Source organism: Leiobunum rupestre, chromosome 3 (genome assembly GCF_980474605.1).
Source record: "Leiobunum rupestre chromosome 3, qqLeiRupe1.1.hap1, whole genome shotgun sequence".
In the NCBI taxonomy this organism is placed as follows: domain Eukaryota; kingdom Metazoa; phylum Arthropoda; class Arachnida; order Opiliones; family Sclerosomatidae; genus Leiobunum; species Leiobunum rupestre.
This window is the reverse complement of record NC_143386.1, coordinates 69,960,640-69,976,485: the sequence shown is the minus strand read 5'-3', so window position 1 is coordinate 69,976,485 and position 15,846 is coordinate 69,960,640. Positions and strand designations below refer to the sequence as shown.

General features: G+C 36.2%; 1 protein-coding gene across 5 annotated transcripts in view; it reads left to right on the top strand.

Annotated features, from left to right (window-relative positions):
• Ac76E (adenylate cyclase type 2 Ac76E) overlaps window positions 1–15,846 on the top strand; it is a 266,968-nt gene that overhangs the window by 220,201 nt on the left and 30,921 nt on the right. For all 5 annotated transcript variants that reach the window (XM_090169106.1, XM_090169108.1, XM_090169107.1 and 2 more), the window contains one exon: window positions 10,783–10,884. In XM_090169106.1, coding sequence (XP_090025232.1) covers window positions 10,783–10,884 — 102 coding nt within the window. The remainder of the gene's footprint in view (window positions 1–10,782; window positions 10,885–15,846) is intronic.

The following is a 15,846-nucleotide window of genomic DNA, read 5'->3' as shown; positions in this document are numbered from 1 at the left end:
ATGGCAACCGAAATCGTAATTGTAATTCCAGCAGTATTATTCCCAATTCAATGGGCTGAACCCAAAATGTTTTTGACCTCTCCATTTAAAAAAGCATGGGATTTTCTCGGTTACCCAAATTTTGTTAAAATTTAACCAAAACTGATCAATTTTCGCCAAAATCGTTGATCAATTTTACCCAAAATAGGTCAAAATCATCTTTTTGGGTATATTTTGAAAATTTAATTTTTTCAATTTTTTTAGTAAGTAAGTAACCCTGTGAAACCGAGAAAATCCTATGCTTTTTTATACGGAGATTTTTGTTTTGAGAGATCAAAAACATTTTGGGTTGCCGTAGCAAAACTAAAGCCCATTGCAACTTTTCCCTTTGGCAATTTTCATACTACCATAAGGTCTACCGAACCCCCGAGTTTCAACAAAATCGGTGATAACCACCTCGGGCTGTCTCCTTTGTAAGTGAGAGTCTTAAAGGCAAACTACATAGTTGATCGGTTTACTCTGTCATTTCACTGAAATTTGGTTTCTTGCACAACGCATGTGCCGGGCAGTCAGCCGACTTCCAGGGGGAAGACTGAGTAAACCGAACAACTATGTAGTTGTCCTTTAAGAAAATATGTTCCTATAAACTTGGGAAAATAGTAAAAAGTTCCTATTAAGTTTTGGATAAAGTTCCTTATCAATAGTGAATTTGTTTATTTTACTTTTTAAGTCAGGTCTGTGATTAAAAATATTGATTTGATATTTGTTATTTTTCATTTAGTATATGTTAATTTCAAATGTAAATGTAATGAGTATAATGAGCAATTACTGTTTTTTAAATTTTAATGAGTGGGTATACCTTAAAGGCTTAAAATCAAAGCGAGTAAAGGAGTGAGCTTAATTATTATACTTAGAAAGTGAGATGAGTGAATGAGCAATTTTTATTTATTACTTACAAAGTGAGCTGATTGAGTGTGATATAAAATTTACCCGGCTATCCATGAGTGAGTGTGAGTGGTTTTTAAAGAGGTGTGCCCATCTCTTTCCATTTTTGGCATCTAAAGTGGCAAAGGCTTAGTGTTTTCAGTTGGATAAATTGTGTTGGCCATAATTACCTTTGTAAATCTTTAGGAAAGAGAAAAAAGGATAATTGGGGATTATCAATTCTAGAATTTTCGGAAGAATGAACCGCGAACCTTTGCGTATTCAATTTCGTCGTGGTTATGGAGTCCGCCATTTTAAACCCTAAATCTGTCTCCGTCCAATCAGCGTTGCCAATGTTTGAAAGTTGAAATTCCCATTGCTGGGTAGTAAATTTCCCACAAATTCCGACACCTCTATTTAGCCCCACCCCCAACGAAAACTCAACGGAAAACCTGCCATAATTTTAAAATTAACTTTTTTAAATTATATTTTATTGAAATGACAATTTTTAAACATTTTGGATGTTAGGCCTATGCATTGATTGTAGTCTTAGGAGGCACCTCTTTTATATTATTTATAAAACCCAAGATTCGCGAAAATACACTGCTCTAGGTAATTTCGAGCTTTCTATTGATAGTCAAATTAAAAAACACAGGAAAAATACCCGCAGACATGAAAATTCCCACAAAATCAACGTTTTTGGAAAAAAATATCTTTTCCCCACCGAGTCAAAATGGACTCCAAAAATTCCCACAATATGGAAAATTTCCCACAATCTGGTAAAACTGCGTCCAATCAAAAAATTACAATTATTGTATATGATTTTGTAGTACCAGAACTGAATAACAAGTGGCCTAGTCTCCCCCTTTTTCTATTAAGTTGCCATTCCTATATTTCCATCCTGGTAGTAGTTTCCTACATTCGCGAAAATTATTACAATTTTTATTAAATAAATAAACGTACAATTACTTCTGTTAATTTAATTAAAGTTTAAATTAGAGTTTAAATTTCAACTTTGGAAATGTGTTTAGATCATTTAAAAAATTGCCAGTTTCCTTATCACATTTTAAATTTGATTTAAAAATAATGGTTTAGTCAAGGCTAAAGCTAGTTTCATTTCGTCTGGTATCCCACGTTACCAGAAAAATCCAATTTTCCTGCAGACGTACTAACGAGTAACGATTAGTTTTGACAAGGGCGTAATGGTGGAAAATCTTTCTTTTCGTGTTTGCAAAGAAATTAATATTTCTTAAAATTTTTGGCGTTCATTTTAATATCATGAGAGTTTAGGCATGGAGGAGATAAGGAGACGCAACTAAGCCTTCGATATATAAAAAGGTAATTTTTTAACCAATGGAAAAGCACTATCGCCATCTTGCAGATAAAATTGTACTAGCAGTGTTGTCAGCCGTCTTTCAAGAAACTGGCTAAATTGCCCCTACTTATATCCTTAATGGTTTAGATTTCAAGTTTGAAAAATCGTTTACCAATTTAAAATGAATCGCTTAGTAAGGTTTAAGGTTTTTATTTTTTTCGTCAGGTATCCAACTATACCGCAAAATGTAGCTTTTGTTATAATTTATAGGCGGAAAGAGGAGTTGTCGCGGAAGCCGTATGGCTTACAAGAATCTACAACCGTCTTAAAAAGTATGCGTCAGCGCCTCGTGTGGCAGAAAAATAAAATTTTGATATTTCTTTTAAAGGGAGTATAAAATAGGACGTTCGATCGCTGGTTCAACGAAATTAAGTTTTTTTGTCGCTTGGAGCGCGTTTGTTTGCTTTTTTAGGGTGAATATCTGTAGAGGCCTCAAATCCAACTGCCTTATGCCAATTTCGACGCGTGCACTTTGCACGCGGACTTCAATTAGAGCGTGTCAGCAGGTTGAAAAGAGATCTGGTGTCGATCTCTTTTTTGTCAGTCCCCATTGTATCGCCGGCGTCAAGATGCCGTGTAAAAATTGTCTTACAGTACCACTCCTTCTATTTCCTCCATGGTCAGTTTTAATTAATATTTCCGAATTTCCTCTATGTTATGGCAGAAACTAATATTAATTACGAAACTTTCTTAGAATACGGTAATTAAAGAGAAGTTTCCGAAGTTCAACTAAGTTAATATTGAATAACAATTATGTTCGCAATATGTAACTATTTTATTAAATGTCGGAATTTTGGGAATAAACACTTTGTTACCTGAGTTTAATAACGTCGTAACTCGATCTTTCCCAGAATTTACTGACAAAAGTTAGGAGTTACTGGCGCTAATTACGTTAGAAATCAGACGATTTTAACAATCGCTTTGAGAGGGTAAACATAGAGTAAATTATTTTTATAAATATTGTCTTAAAATTTTTGAAATTAGCATATTATTTGTTTTAGCAAAGTAGATTAATTTTATAGTAACTTCAAGTTACAATGTTATTGGTTTGGAAAAAGTAGAATAATTTTATAGTCACTTAAAGTTACGATATTATGTGTTTGGGAAAATTAGATTAATTTCATATTATTCGTCTGGGAAAAGTAGGTTAGTTTTAAAGTAACTTGAAATTACGATATTATGTATTTTGGGAAAATTTGAATAATTTTTAAAAAACTTTAAGTGACGATAATATTCGTCTGAAAAAATTAGATTAGTTTTATAGTAACTCCAAGATACGATAATTATTTACCTAAAATTCCTAAGCGAAAATGTAAAACGTGGTCCTTTTTCGAATATAACTTGGAATATTTTGATTTCTTAAGAGATTGGAGATTTTTTATTACTTACTTTTAATGTTAAAACGTTTCTTTTATAAATATGTTCGGTATTAATGAATTGTGAAAAAAGCTTCAAAGATTCAAGTTTGATTTTCTCAAAACGTTTTGTTTTCAAGTTACGACGTTTTTAAACGCACGTTGTCAAAACAAAAACTTTAAGGAAATGGGACGAATATGGAAATGTAGTGGGCAGAGAAAAGAGAGAATCGTAATGTAGATGGCGCCACGATGGGAATCGTGTCCTCGCCGTAAAAATACAAATAAAAGCACGCGCCAGAATACGGATAATATACTCCGCAGTAATACACAGAGGGCGCGCGAGGCGTAAGCGCCAATAACCAGCGCACGTGCGGAACCGTTACAAAACAATTCTTGTTGGACTCCAGACTATTATTTGCGGTCAATCCATGGACCAAACATTCTCGAGAGGAACGCGCCGTTTTCGTTTATCGACACGGTCGATTTAAATCTTCCATTCACGTACTTCCAAATCTAAATAGTCCTCACATATGTAACGTAATCAATTGTAAGTATGGCTCCGTACAGAATATACATTTTCCATGAGACCTTGTTTCACACAGAACATACAATTAGTGGACCGTAAATGTAAAATCCTAATATTCCTTGCGCTATTGAAAAAGTAACCATGGAAACCAAATCACGCGATCGCGATTCGCGAGCTTAACTATAACATTTTTTTCTGTTTTGAAAATAAAGTTGATGACGTAATTTACGTAATATCTCGGGAACATGGTTTCATTAAAAATTACTTTTTATGGTATACTTATGATTTATTATGTTAAATTTTTAGCCGAATTTTCTTCAAAGCGCTCCTAGCGGCAAAACATGAATTTCGTTAATTAAAAATCGAAAGACCTACTTTACGCGCTTAACCTGTGCGCTACCTTAACCGTACCATAGTCGACTCTTGCGCCGCCACGTTTGTTCAAAAATAATTAAACAGTGGCGTAGCCAGGGGGGAGCACACGGGAACTTTCCCGCGCGGAACGTATGGTTGAACGTACAAATATTTTTTTCTTTTTTTTTAATGATGTGCCCCCACCCCCAAACAGTGTTGGGCCTTTTTGTCCAAGAGTCACTCAACTCACTCACCGCTGACACTCGCTAGTCTAATATCCGCTCACGCGGTAAAATTGGCGCTCCTCTCTTTTCGCTTTTTTTTGAGCTCTGAAATCGGAGCTCCTCTCATTTTCGTTTCACCCTCTTTTAGAAAAACATTTTGCCGCTCAATTTTGCTCATAATAACAAAAGCGCTCGGTGCTCATCACTGAGTGCGTTGTTGTTTACTTTGTTCATTTTCAATCAAGCTCCTTTTTGTTCAAAATACTGCAGTTTCATATATTTAAACAAAGCTGCATGAAATTTAGCCACTTAAATTTTTAAATCTATATGTAAATAACCACGATTCGTGAAAACGCCGAAAACACTATTTTTAAGAGCACTTTTTTCGATTTCCACTGATTTGTGCCAATATCTGACCGGTACAATAAGTGCTCCTCTCTTTTCGTTTTAAAAAACATTTTGCCGCTCAATTTTGCTCATAATAACAAAAGCGCTCACAATGAAAATAGCGGTGCAAACTTTCCTAGTTCTAAGTCATATAGTCCCATTGAATTGGGAATAATACTGCTAGAATTACAATTACAATTTCGGTTGCCATGGTTACGCGGGACCTGTTCTGAGAAGACTGTACGAAATTCATCTTAATAATTAGGCGGTAGTGCCATCTATATTTTGTAAAGATATATGACTAAAAATAAATAATTATTAGCTAACTCACCGTAACTTGTGTTAAAAAGGATCGTGTTGACAGATTAAAATTATTTTTAAACATTTTCAAAGGTTTGTTTGTTTCGAGAAATCATACATATCAATTTCGCGTCAGATTCGCTCAAATATTCAATTGCCATATAGTGGCCACCACCAGAGACAGATGCCGCCACGGTGGAACGATAAAGTTGATAAAGTTTCCATATTGAAAGAAATTGGTCCCGCGCCAGCCAGATTTAGTTGTACCTCTATTTATTCCCAACTCAATGTATAGTCCCTCTACACATTTGGTCGTCCATAGCCAATCTCAATTGACAGCGTACGATTGAGTCTCCATCCCCGACTGCCCTTATCGGCTAACTCTAGTGGCGTTGGCGGTGATTACGAAGGCTGCCGATAGATGGCGTATCGCGCTCAGTAACGTAGCAAAAAGGGTCGCTTCACTTCACCCATTTTAGCCTCGCTAGTTCCGCTGCATCGCCGTCGAAATTTTCGGCTCACTCTGCCGTAGACTAATCCTATAATATTACCCCTCATAAGCGGGGTTTTCAGCCCCACTGTATGATGTAATTTGGAAGCCACAATTCAATAACGACCCTCTACCTTAAGTACCTCGGGTCATGTTGCCCACCCCGAAAAACTCATCAGATTTTTATCATTTGCAGATAGAAATAGATTTATTCAGGCCGGGTTTAAAATTAAAATAATTTACAGTGAAGATTTACATAACGTATTTAGATCGCCCTTATGGAAATACTTTACAAAAAAATTTATTCCGCTCTAGGTTAAAATCTAAATCGGCCTGAAGTGTGTCAAGTTATTGGAGATGAATACGTCACTATAGAATATAACATGGTGCCATCTATAGCAGTTTTTCTAAGATTATATTTATGTTTGGTAGAAACGGAAGAATAGGATATACATACTAAGCATTTCGGTTTTTGATAATAGATGGCGACACTTTATTCGTATATTAAGGCGCCATCTATGGCGTTTTTTCTAAAGATTATATTTATTTTTGGTAGAAACGGACGATAGGGAAATAACGCACTACACATTTCAGTTTTGATAGTAGATGGCGACACTTTATTCGTATATTAAGGTGCCATCTTTGGCGGTTTCTTGAAAGCAGATACGATTTAAATTTTATAAAAATGAGTGAAAAGTAAATTACTTAAAAAGCAGTTCGGTTTTTTTATATAGTAGATGGTACTTTATTGCAGCGCCATCTACGGCAGTTTTGCGAAAGCAGAGACGATTGAAGTTTCTTCAGAAACGACGATATCTTTCTCGTAAAAGATGTTTTAGAAACGTCTGTTATTATACATTTCCTTTTACTGATAACAGCTGGCGTTTCACACTTTATTACCTGGACAAAAACGAAAAACATTCTAATAGAAAATAACGATCTAATGTTAAAATAAAGGTTGGGTTGTAATCATTTATGGCCGCAAATTGAAACAAATTTATATTTAATATTTGAAATTTCATAAGATATGGACAAAGTTTCTGCAAATGTCACCAGGTAGCGCGCACAGCATTAGAGATGGGATTACCCCTCTCGCGTCCGGGGGACACCTAAACCAGGATCTTCTCAACTAGTGATTCTCCCAAAGTATAAATAAATTCTTGGTTTTATGAAAGGAAATGTAAAAGAGGAATTGAAACTCTGAGCTTTAAAATTTGGCTACTTCCGGTTAATATATTGCAATATACGAGGCTTAAGTCATAATATTACCGAAACAGGAAGCTATATGTACATACACTTGGAATGTCTCATAGACACGGGAGTGGTTTAGAACCGAGATTTCGTTAGACTAGTCTCCTAGTTCACATTAAGCCTCGTCTCGATAAGAAGTTACCTGATAAATTCTATCATATCTTCAGTGTGAGAACTAATCATGTTTTTTTAAATACATTTTCAGAGAGAGTGTGCTTCTTAGACGTAGTTTAAGCCTGGCCCACTTCTCCAGCCTTATTCATTCAAAGTGTATACATATATAATTTCCGGCCCTTAGTTACCAGAAATATAAAACAGCCGAGTTGCAATTCCTTTTCTGTATTTTCTGTGGTTTCATTCGGGGATCGTGAAGCCCGATAATAAAACGGAGCAATTCGAATAAACCTTTTCCAGAGATTTCGCCAGAGGGCGTTGCGGGGGAAGAAACGTACCGGCGCAGACCGCTGGGGAAAGGGGAAAAAACGGCAGATTTTCTCGCTACTTTTTCTAATTTTCACGATATACATGGCTATGTTCGGGATAAGTTCTTTGGAAAAGTTCGTCGCTCGGGGGCGTACAGCCTCTGTATACAGAAACGAGCTAGTTCCCTTCCAATTTTTACTAAGTAGCTAAAGAGTTTCGTCCAATACGATTCACAAACTGGGTTCGGTGCGAGTTCCACTTTACCTCAACCTTCTTCGATAGTTTATATTGGGTTTTTTCCTAAGAAAAGCTAAAGGTTTGGAAGTAAATAAATAGATAAAGACTGTATTTTCCTTCTCCGTGTAATTCTCTCAAGAAGCAGTAGTCAGCTCAATATTATTGGATAGATTTTTTTTATCGAAATAGATCCAAATAATCTACTAGGAGAAACATGGTAATCAATATAAATCTGATTTTGACCGAAAACACTTCATTTTCGCCTCTGGAAATATGCTAGTACTGGTTCTAACTATAAAATTAGGGAAAAGCTAATTTTTTAGCTGTAATGTGGGATACCTGACGAAACTAGCTTTAGCCTTGACTAAACGTTTAACTTTAAATTGGACTTAAAATGTGATAAAGGAAAGCGTATATTTTTAAACTCTGTTCTAAACTTGAAATATAAACGCTTTATCCAATCAAAATTAATTTCAGTAATTATGTGGTACCTTATTTCTTAAAAATATCGAAACGTAATTTTCTTCACCAAAAAATCCATTACCGAAAACCTCGTATTTAGTACGTCTGTATGACGGGCATGATATAAAAATAATAACCCGCGCCCCAATGGTGTAATTTAGGTTTAGGGGTCCCTTTACATAACGGAGGCAGTGCTTAGGTGTTTTGCTCTTGATTACCCACAGTGCCATCTAGTGTTGATAAATTGAAGCTCGTAGAATCGCCTACACGTTATGAGTCTATTAATAATGAAATTAATTTTATTTAATTAATTTATTTTCAAGAATAAATATTATCGTTAATATATATTTTTAGGCATAAAAGGATACTATGAGAAATTACTTATTTGGAATTATGGCTACTCTTACTTTCACCATAAGTCTATAATATTGTTCCATAAGTTTGTCACTTTGAGGATTATTTTACTAAGATCTAGTAACGGAGTGACGTCAGCAGAAAAACAAAATATCCCCCTAGCGAGGCGCTGTCAAAGGCTACGTGTGACGCGTTAGAAAGCGGACCAAAAACGGTGACGAAGCCCGTAACGCTGCTAATGCAGTCTGTCTTGTGACTAGCTCTCAGGAAAACTTTTGCATGTGAAGAATTGGAAGTGTCACACTTATGTAATAATATTATACACTTATGCTTTCACGAATTGGATTACCTTGTGGCTGTTGTGTTCAGTAATGATTAAAGATGATGGAGAGCCGAACGCACCTGTACTCCAACCTCCTAACGTTAAAGACCCGTGACACTGATTTATTTCGATACTTTCATCTCTGTTTGAAAAATAAAATTTAATACTAGCATTATTAGCACGAAACTATATAGGTATACACTTGGAATGTCTAAGGAAGATTTTTACGGCCGTGATGAAGCTCGTAGAAACGGGCGTGTCTTAAAGCGGGAAAGCTCACGAGAAAAACTCTGGCGCCTCGCTACCCTCATTCGACGAAAACTCGTCATTAAGCCTAGTCATGGTTATTATATTATTAGCTTACCTGATTATCTCTTTTATAACCATACAAATACCTGAAATTAGGTATAACTACACTTCTTTCGCGAAGAACATTATAATTACTTTAAAATATTAAGTACGATAACAAATTGAAGTTTTTAAATCCATTGTTTTAAAAGCCTTTTTTGCGCGGGAAGATATCCTATTTGTTACCATGACGACGCATTCTTTTCGCGTCAAACCTCGAGCCAATGAATTTGAAACGTCGTGTTACGTCTTACACTTGACGTAGTTAAGCCCCGCCTTTTTCTCGACGCGCTTTCGCATCACCGTCCCAATGGAACCTTTGACATTCCAATAGGCGCTTAAGTAAAACATCTTCCCAGAAATTGCCAAGAAGTAATATTTCCGACAGCCAGGACTCATAAGTTATTATTTATATAGTACTTGTTGAAATATTAGAAAGCTGGAAACTTTCTCGAACGTAACATCGGTTTTTTGCTAAGCCTTAACATGCCAAAAACGTTACCTGGTTAAAAGGAAACACTTGTTGCATACTGCAAAAGTAATATGTTTAGTTCTAAATGAATGAGTTTTCATCTTTTTCCAAAAGATAATTTTATACGAAATGAATTAACTCTGCCTCCATGAGAAGCTTTAAAATTGCCCGGTAATATAAAAATATTACATATAATTTTAATTATTTATACCATAAGAGGATGATAATAATAACAATATTATCTTCTTATACTTAGTTTTAGTAACATTATATATTTTACCTTAAAATATATTATCGAAAATTAACATTAGTATGTTCCTTATACACGTGAGCCGACGCGTTTCTTATCTGACGCAAAATTCTCATGAGGGCAAAAACGCGTCTCCAATTGGTTTAAATATGACTTTTTGGCTAGCCATTCTAACCGTTTAACCGACCGACCGGAAATAGCTCCTTCACAGATGAATTTGGAGAGGGGAGTAGAAACCGAGTATCTTTTATTGAAGCGTCCATTGTATACCTCTATAGTTTCCCGTTATTAGGACAGAAACACCAAACTTAACAGGGCAATACAAAAGACTCTAATTTAACTCGTCAATTTAGAAGGTAGAAATCTCAATTTAATTTTATTATATTTGAGTTTACTTTTTCGGGGTAGGGGGGTCGTAAGAAGTGAAAACTTTATGCACTCAGTCGCGCGCCTTTGGGCGAAACAGAATCGTCTCCCCTAAAAATACGCCTTAACAATTTCAAATCGACATAACACTTTTCAAACAAACGAAAAAGCCATCCAAAAGGCAGATAAGAAAGCCGCCATCGTATCAGCTTTCCTAAACGCCATGACGGAGCACCTAAATGCGTCTCACTTATCTGGTCCGGAAAACGGTTTTTGGCATCTTCGCGTACCCGCATTTACCAGAACTGTCCTTTAACTGAACTTTTCTTTTATTTGCTCTCGTCTCCATTTCTGCATATTCCCCGATGGATGGCGCGCAGCTCCTGTTGAAACCGAAATTCAGCGGCATCGAGAAGATCAAGACGATAGCTAGCACTTACATGGCCGCGTCTGGTTTGCAGCCGGGCAAGGAAGAAAAGGGGGTAAGTACCTAGCGCCATCTAGTTTTCTTTTCCGCGTCCATGATTTATATTAATGGGCTGGTATTTCTACCGCGTTTTCAGCCTTTTACGTCCAGTTATTCTTCTTCGGGGACCCCAAAATGTTAGCAAAGCTTTTGTATATATACTTAAGATAAAGAGTACTTATTTTTACAGTTTGCCGGTTTTATAAGCGTATTTTGACAGGATTTATAACCTTGACTTACGTGGTATCAGAGGCATATAATACGATTTAAGAGAGAGGTATCCCTATTGAGGCTTTAAAAGTGAAACATGTCCATTCTCGAGTGTAATGGTGTGAAACTGAGCGAGAATGAACCGAATAGGCACTTGGCAGGATGACGGCACGCCGTACCTTTGGCTATGGCCGCCATGTTGGTATGCTTTTTATTCCAATTGCAAAAAACATGGGTGACGTATTCTCTACGTCACGCTGCCTAGTCCCTATTACGGTACGACGATGAACAGTTAAGACTCGCAAATTCACTTGTTTCTTGCCACGGTTTCAATTATTCAATGCTAGTTTATTCGAAGTAGTTAAATAAATAAATAATAACCAGCTAGACTAATACCCAAGGCACCACCTTAGTTCAAAAAGGTATTTTTGTTTTAATGAAGTGGTAATAAATAAGGACGTTTTAAATATGTTGTAGTATCGTCCAATCACGTTTTTAGTTTTCGTGTACCCTGGTTTATCTCAAACTCAAAATACCAAGAAAATGCTTTATCTGTCAGAACTTGCTTTCCAAACCAACGCTGCCGTATTGAGTTTACAACTAGAATCTTCGTAACTCGATTTTGTGAGTGCCATGTATAAATAATTAGTTACTTATTAGGGTTTAACGGTCGTGTAATTTTAGTCATTCTGAGATCAAAACAGGTCGCTAAAATATTGGCTGCAACGCAATTAGTGCATCTGAACACGCGAACAGGGTTTAACGCGTGGTTATGACGGATAAAGCACTTTTTCAGTTTAAGTACAACCACTCAGCGGCCAACGCGAAAAGGATTTTCCAATGCTAAGCAGACAAATGGCTTTTATTAAACATAAAATGCCGGATTAGCAGAAGACAATCGAGCAGTCTATGAACCTCTCTGGTTGGACACTATGGCACTTTATCTAAACTGATAAGGCTAGTTGATAAAACAGTCTGCACGACGGAAACATCGTGTTTGGACAATACTACAACAAGGGTAAAAATCCTATAAAACTGTAATTTTTGTTTAATATTTCTTCTTCGTGTACCCTGCTTTAGCAAAAAATACTAGCAGGTCACTTTGAAGAATACTGCTTGTTTTCTTAGGCTCGTTTGAACTATTATGAATAAACTAACGTTGAAATCACAAATAGCAATGGAAGAAACAGTAATACTTAAGAAATTATTTCAATATAAATTCGTAATCAATTAAAGATTACTCTAAAATATAAAACAATAAGAAATACCTAAGCTCAGATGGCTAGTTTTGCGAATATTGAACCGATTTTAATTCCATTGAGCAGCAACAGGTGGCGACGGCATACTTTTAATTTTAAAAAGGTAACGAGAACTTGAAAAGAATGATGTTTCAAGTTAGTAACATTAGGGGTGTAGTAAGATGCATACTTATTTCATAATAGTATATATATACATCTGATGTTATTCTTAATGACGAAGTCATTGCCATGACAACGCTCATTGACCCTTTTCCGCCAGTAAACTTCAAAAGACAAAACTAATGTCTCCTAAAGGTGTAATTTAAATATTTAGCTATTCGCTCTTAATAGTTAGAGGTCATACCACGGAGGAATGTGTAAGGAGAGGCAACTCAACCGTATTCTTGTAAGCACCGCTAATGCAATCACCAGATGGCGCTATTTCTTGACCGTCTGCACTTAATAAAATTTACAACCAATTGGGTGCTTTCAAATAGCCTCGTAGGCAAACGTCACAACTAAGCTCCTCCTTGAAACGACTGCCATGACATTAATTTTTGAAGTCACAAATCACGAGGCAAAATGCCACACGCAGGGCCCCCACTCAAATCTTCAACTTTTTAACAGGAAAAATAGGATTATATTTCTAAAAATATAGGACTTTATAAGACTATTTTTCAATATTATAGGATTTTATAGGACTTTTTGGGGATTTTGCTAAAAATATAGGATATGTTATAGGACCTTTTTGAAAACGTAAGATTTTATAGGATCTCTGGGGGCTCTGCATACGATCCTGCGTAATAACCACGTGACCACCATGGGCGTCTTAAAATCATGGCTGAGCAATACGCGTTACCATGGCAACGAACACAAGCCACACCCAAGAGTAAGCTACGAATAGACGCTTCAATGAAACCGATCTCACAAATCACTAGAATTTATTAATTCACAGAGCTAGTAGGTGCAAACTACTATTTCTAAGGCCTATGTCGTTTCAAATTCTTCGTTGGGCGTCGTGACGTTTCCGTTATAATTTGAACCAACTTTTATTGTTATAAGCTGGTTTTCATTAACGACGTTCAAAAATTGCGGTAACCCTAACGAGGATTTTTTGCTGTCGTGGTCCAACTTGGTAGACGTAGTTGCAGTGGGCTCCTTTGGCTAGACCAATCAGATTCTGGTAACCAACCGGAATAGGCCTTTCTATAAAGTACCATTGGCCTTATTTGTTTTGATGTTGCTGCTGCGTCACGGGTGACGTATCAATGACGTTTTACTACGAAAAGCCCTGGACATCAGGGTAAATTCGACGAGGCACTCTGTTTTTAAGTATAAACTGAACTGAACGTTTACGTATTTCGTGACGAATAAGCTACATAAAAACAACTTCAGCAATCGTAGCTTATTTTATGGAAAGGCCTATTATTTATCGAGTAATCCCACTGCCCACTTTGGCGTCGTTGGGGGGAGCTAAAAGGGGGTAGAGAGTTTACCCGCAAGAATGATAGATGGCGCTTACGTAGCTCAAAGGCTGTGTTGCTTCTCCTTATCTTTACTACAGAGGCGCACTTCAAGACTTGAAGAACGAACTATAAATCGCTTTAAACAAATAGTGGTTTTGATTTTGCCCCATAGAGTGGCATCCAATCTATTTCTGAGTGAAACCTAAATTATTCTTCATTTTAAAGTTACGGTCGCAATTTAATATATGTTTCTTTTATTATTAATAGCCGGAATATATATATGATTACACTCGGAATGCCTAAGGATATATTGGCATTGTGGGGGGGAAATGGCTTGAGAAACGGTTGGGGCATAAACTACGTCGAATGTAATACGTAACGCATTTTTTGATTGGCAATCAACCGTTGCTTAAAAACGATGCGCAAATGGAGGATACTCATTCGGAAAACAAAGTTACAGGAAAATTAATTTAGGACTTACTTATCACACTAAAGATAATTAATAATTTATCGTGTTCTATCACGAAACTTGTTTAATTTCGATAAAAATCGCGTATTTAGATGGTTAGAAAAAGAGAAAAAAGGTAAGTGAATTTCAATTCGAATTTCGAGCCAAGGCTTAATGTTGACTAGGAGCCCGATCTAGCTTAGCGCGTTGCGAGCGAATTCACCTCTGTAAACCAAGCCCATATGAGAATCATAGACATTCCAAGAGTTGGGGTCTTTCCAATTGATACTCTTACAAGGAGACGACCCTAGGTGATAATCACCGATTTTGTTCAAACTCGGGTATAATGTACACCTCCATGCATAGATGGGCGTTGTTCACTCATATGGTATCCAATCACTCTTTCACTGAACAGTTTAACATAACATCATCAAACTTTATTACGGCACAATTTAATCTTCACAAACCTCTAAAACCAACTATGAGCAGAGGCCGTTTAAATTATATCAGTGTACATTTCTGAATGACTCTAATACTTTGATATTATCATATAAAAAATTTTGTTTTTTGAACCCTGAACCGATATCGAAGGGTGAAACTATGGTTTTTACTATAATTCACTTCAAAACCTAGGTACCTCTCATTCTGTAGCGACAAATTAAAAAAATAAACCGAAAAGATTTTTTTTACGAAAAATGTTTCTAACATGATTTCTAGCGCTTTATCGTTACGGGAAAGATTTCCGAGGTAAACTTTTCAATGGTCTTAGGAATGATTGTTTTTTACAGTCTTATCGATACAGTTCGATTTCAAAGCATGAACTAATTTTGTAAGCTTGAGATAAATTTAATTTCGAAGGTATCTGATTATTTAAGGAGATAATTTTTCTCAGGGTGAAATAATTTTTGAAGTATTAGAGTTTTTAAAGAATACAGTTTTATTACTGAGGTGATATGAAAATACATTTCGTTCTCATTCACATTCTATAAAAATGATTACGAATTATTTCGCTCATCGATTGAAGACCGAGACAAACCTGGTTCTAGATATTCTCGCGAGTAACCTTGATAAACTCTCAAGGTCGCTCACGTGAAATATTATACGCTAAAAGGGATATTTCCCCTCGCTTTTAGTAAGGTTTACCAAAGAATATGGACCTGAAGAATGGACCCAACAGTCGAGACCGCGTTGGTCTCGACTTTTGGGTTGACTTGGGAGTTTCCGTCAAAGCGAATCAAATGAACCGGAAATAAGGTCGGCGTTTCGTTTGAATCTTAGAACTTATACAGATTTTAAAATTTTCAAATATAACTTAAAATATAAATTACACTCTTATCTTTTTTTAATTAAACTCGTCTTAATTATAAATATGTGTCCCCTCTCAGAGATGCAGGGTGCTAAAGCCCACTTCAGCCCACCCTTGGCGCCGCTACTGCATCTTTATAGACCTTTCTATAAAAGATTCGTACGCGTCTAAACTGTTTTTTCGACGTCACACACGGCCAATTTCACAAAACAATATTAAGAAGTTACCGGTACTTTTATATTTCTCAGCCAAATGTCTTTCGAGCTATAATTAGGCTTAATCTTTTATAGAAAGGTCTATTGTAGCTGCA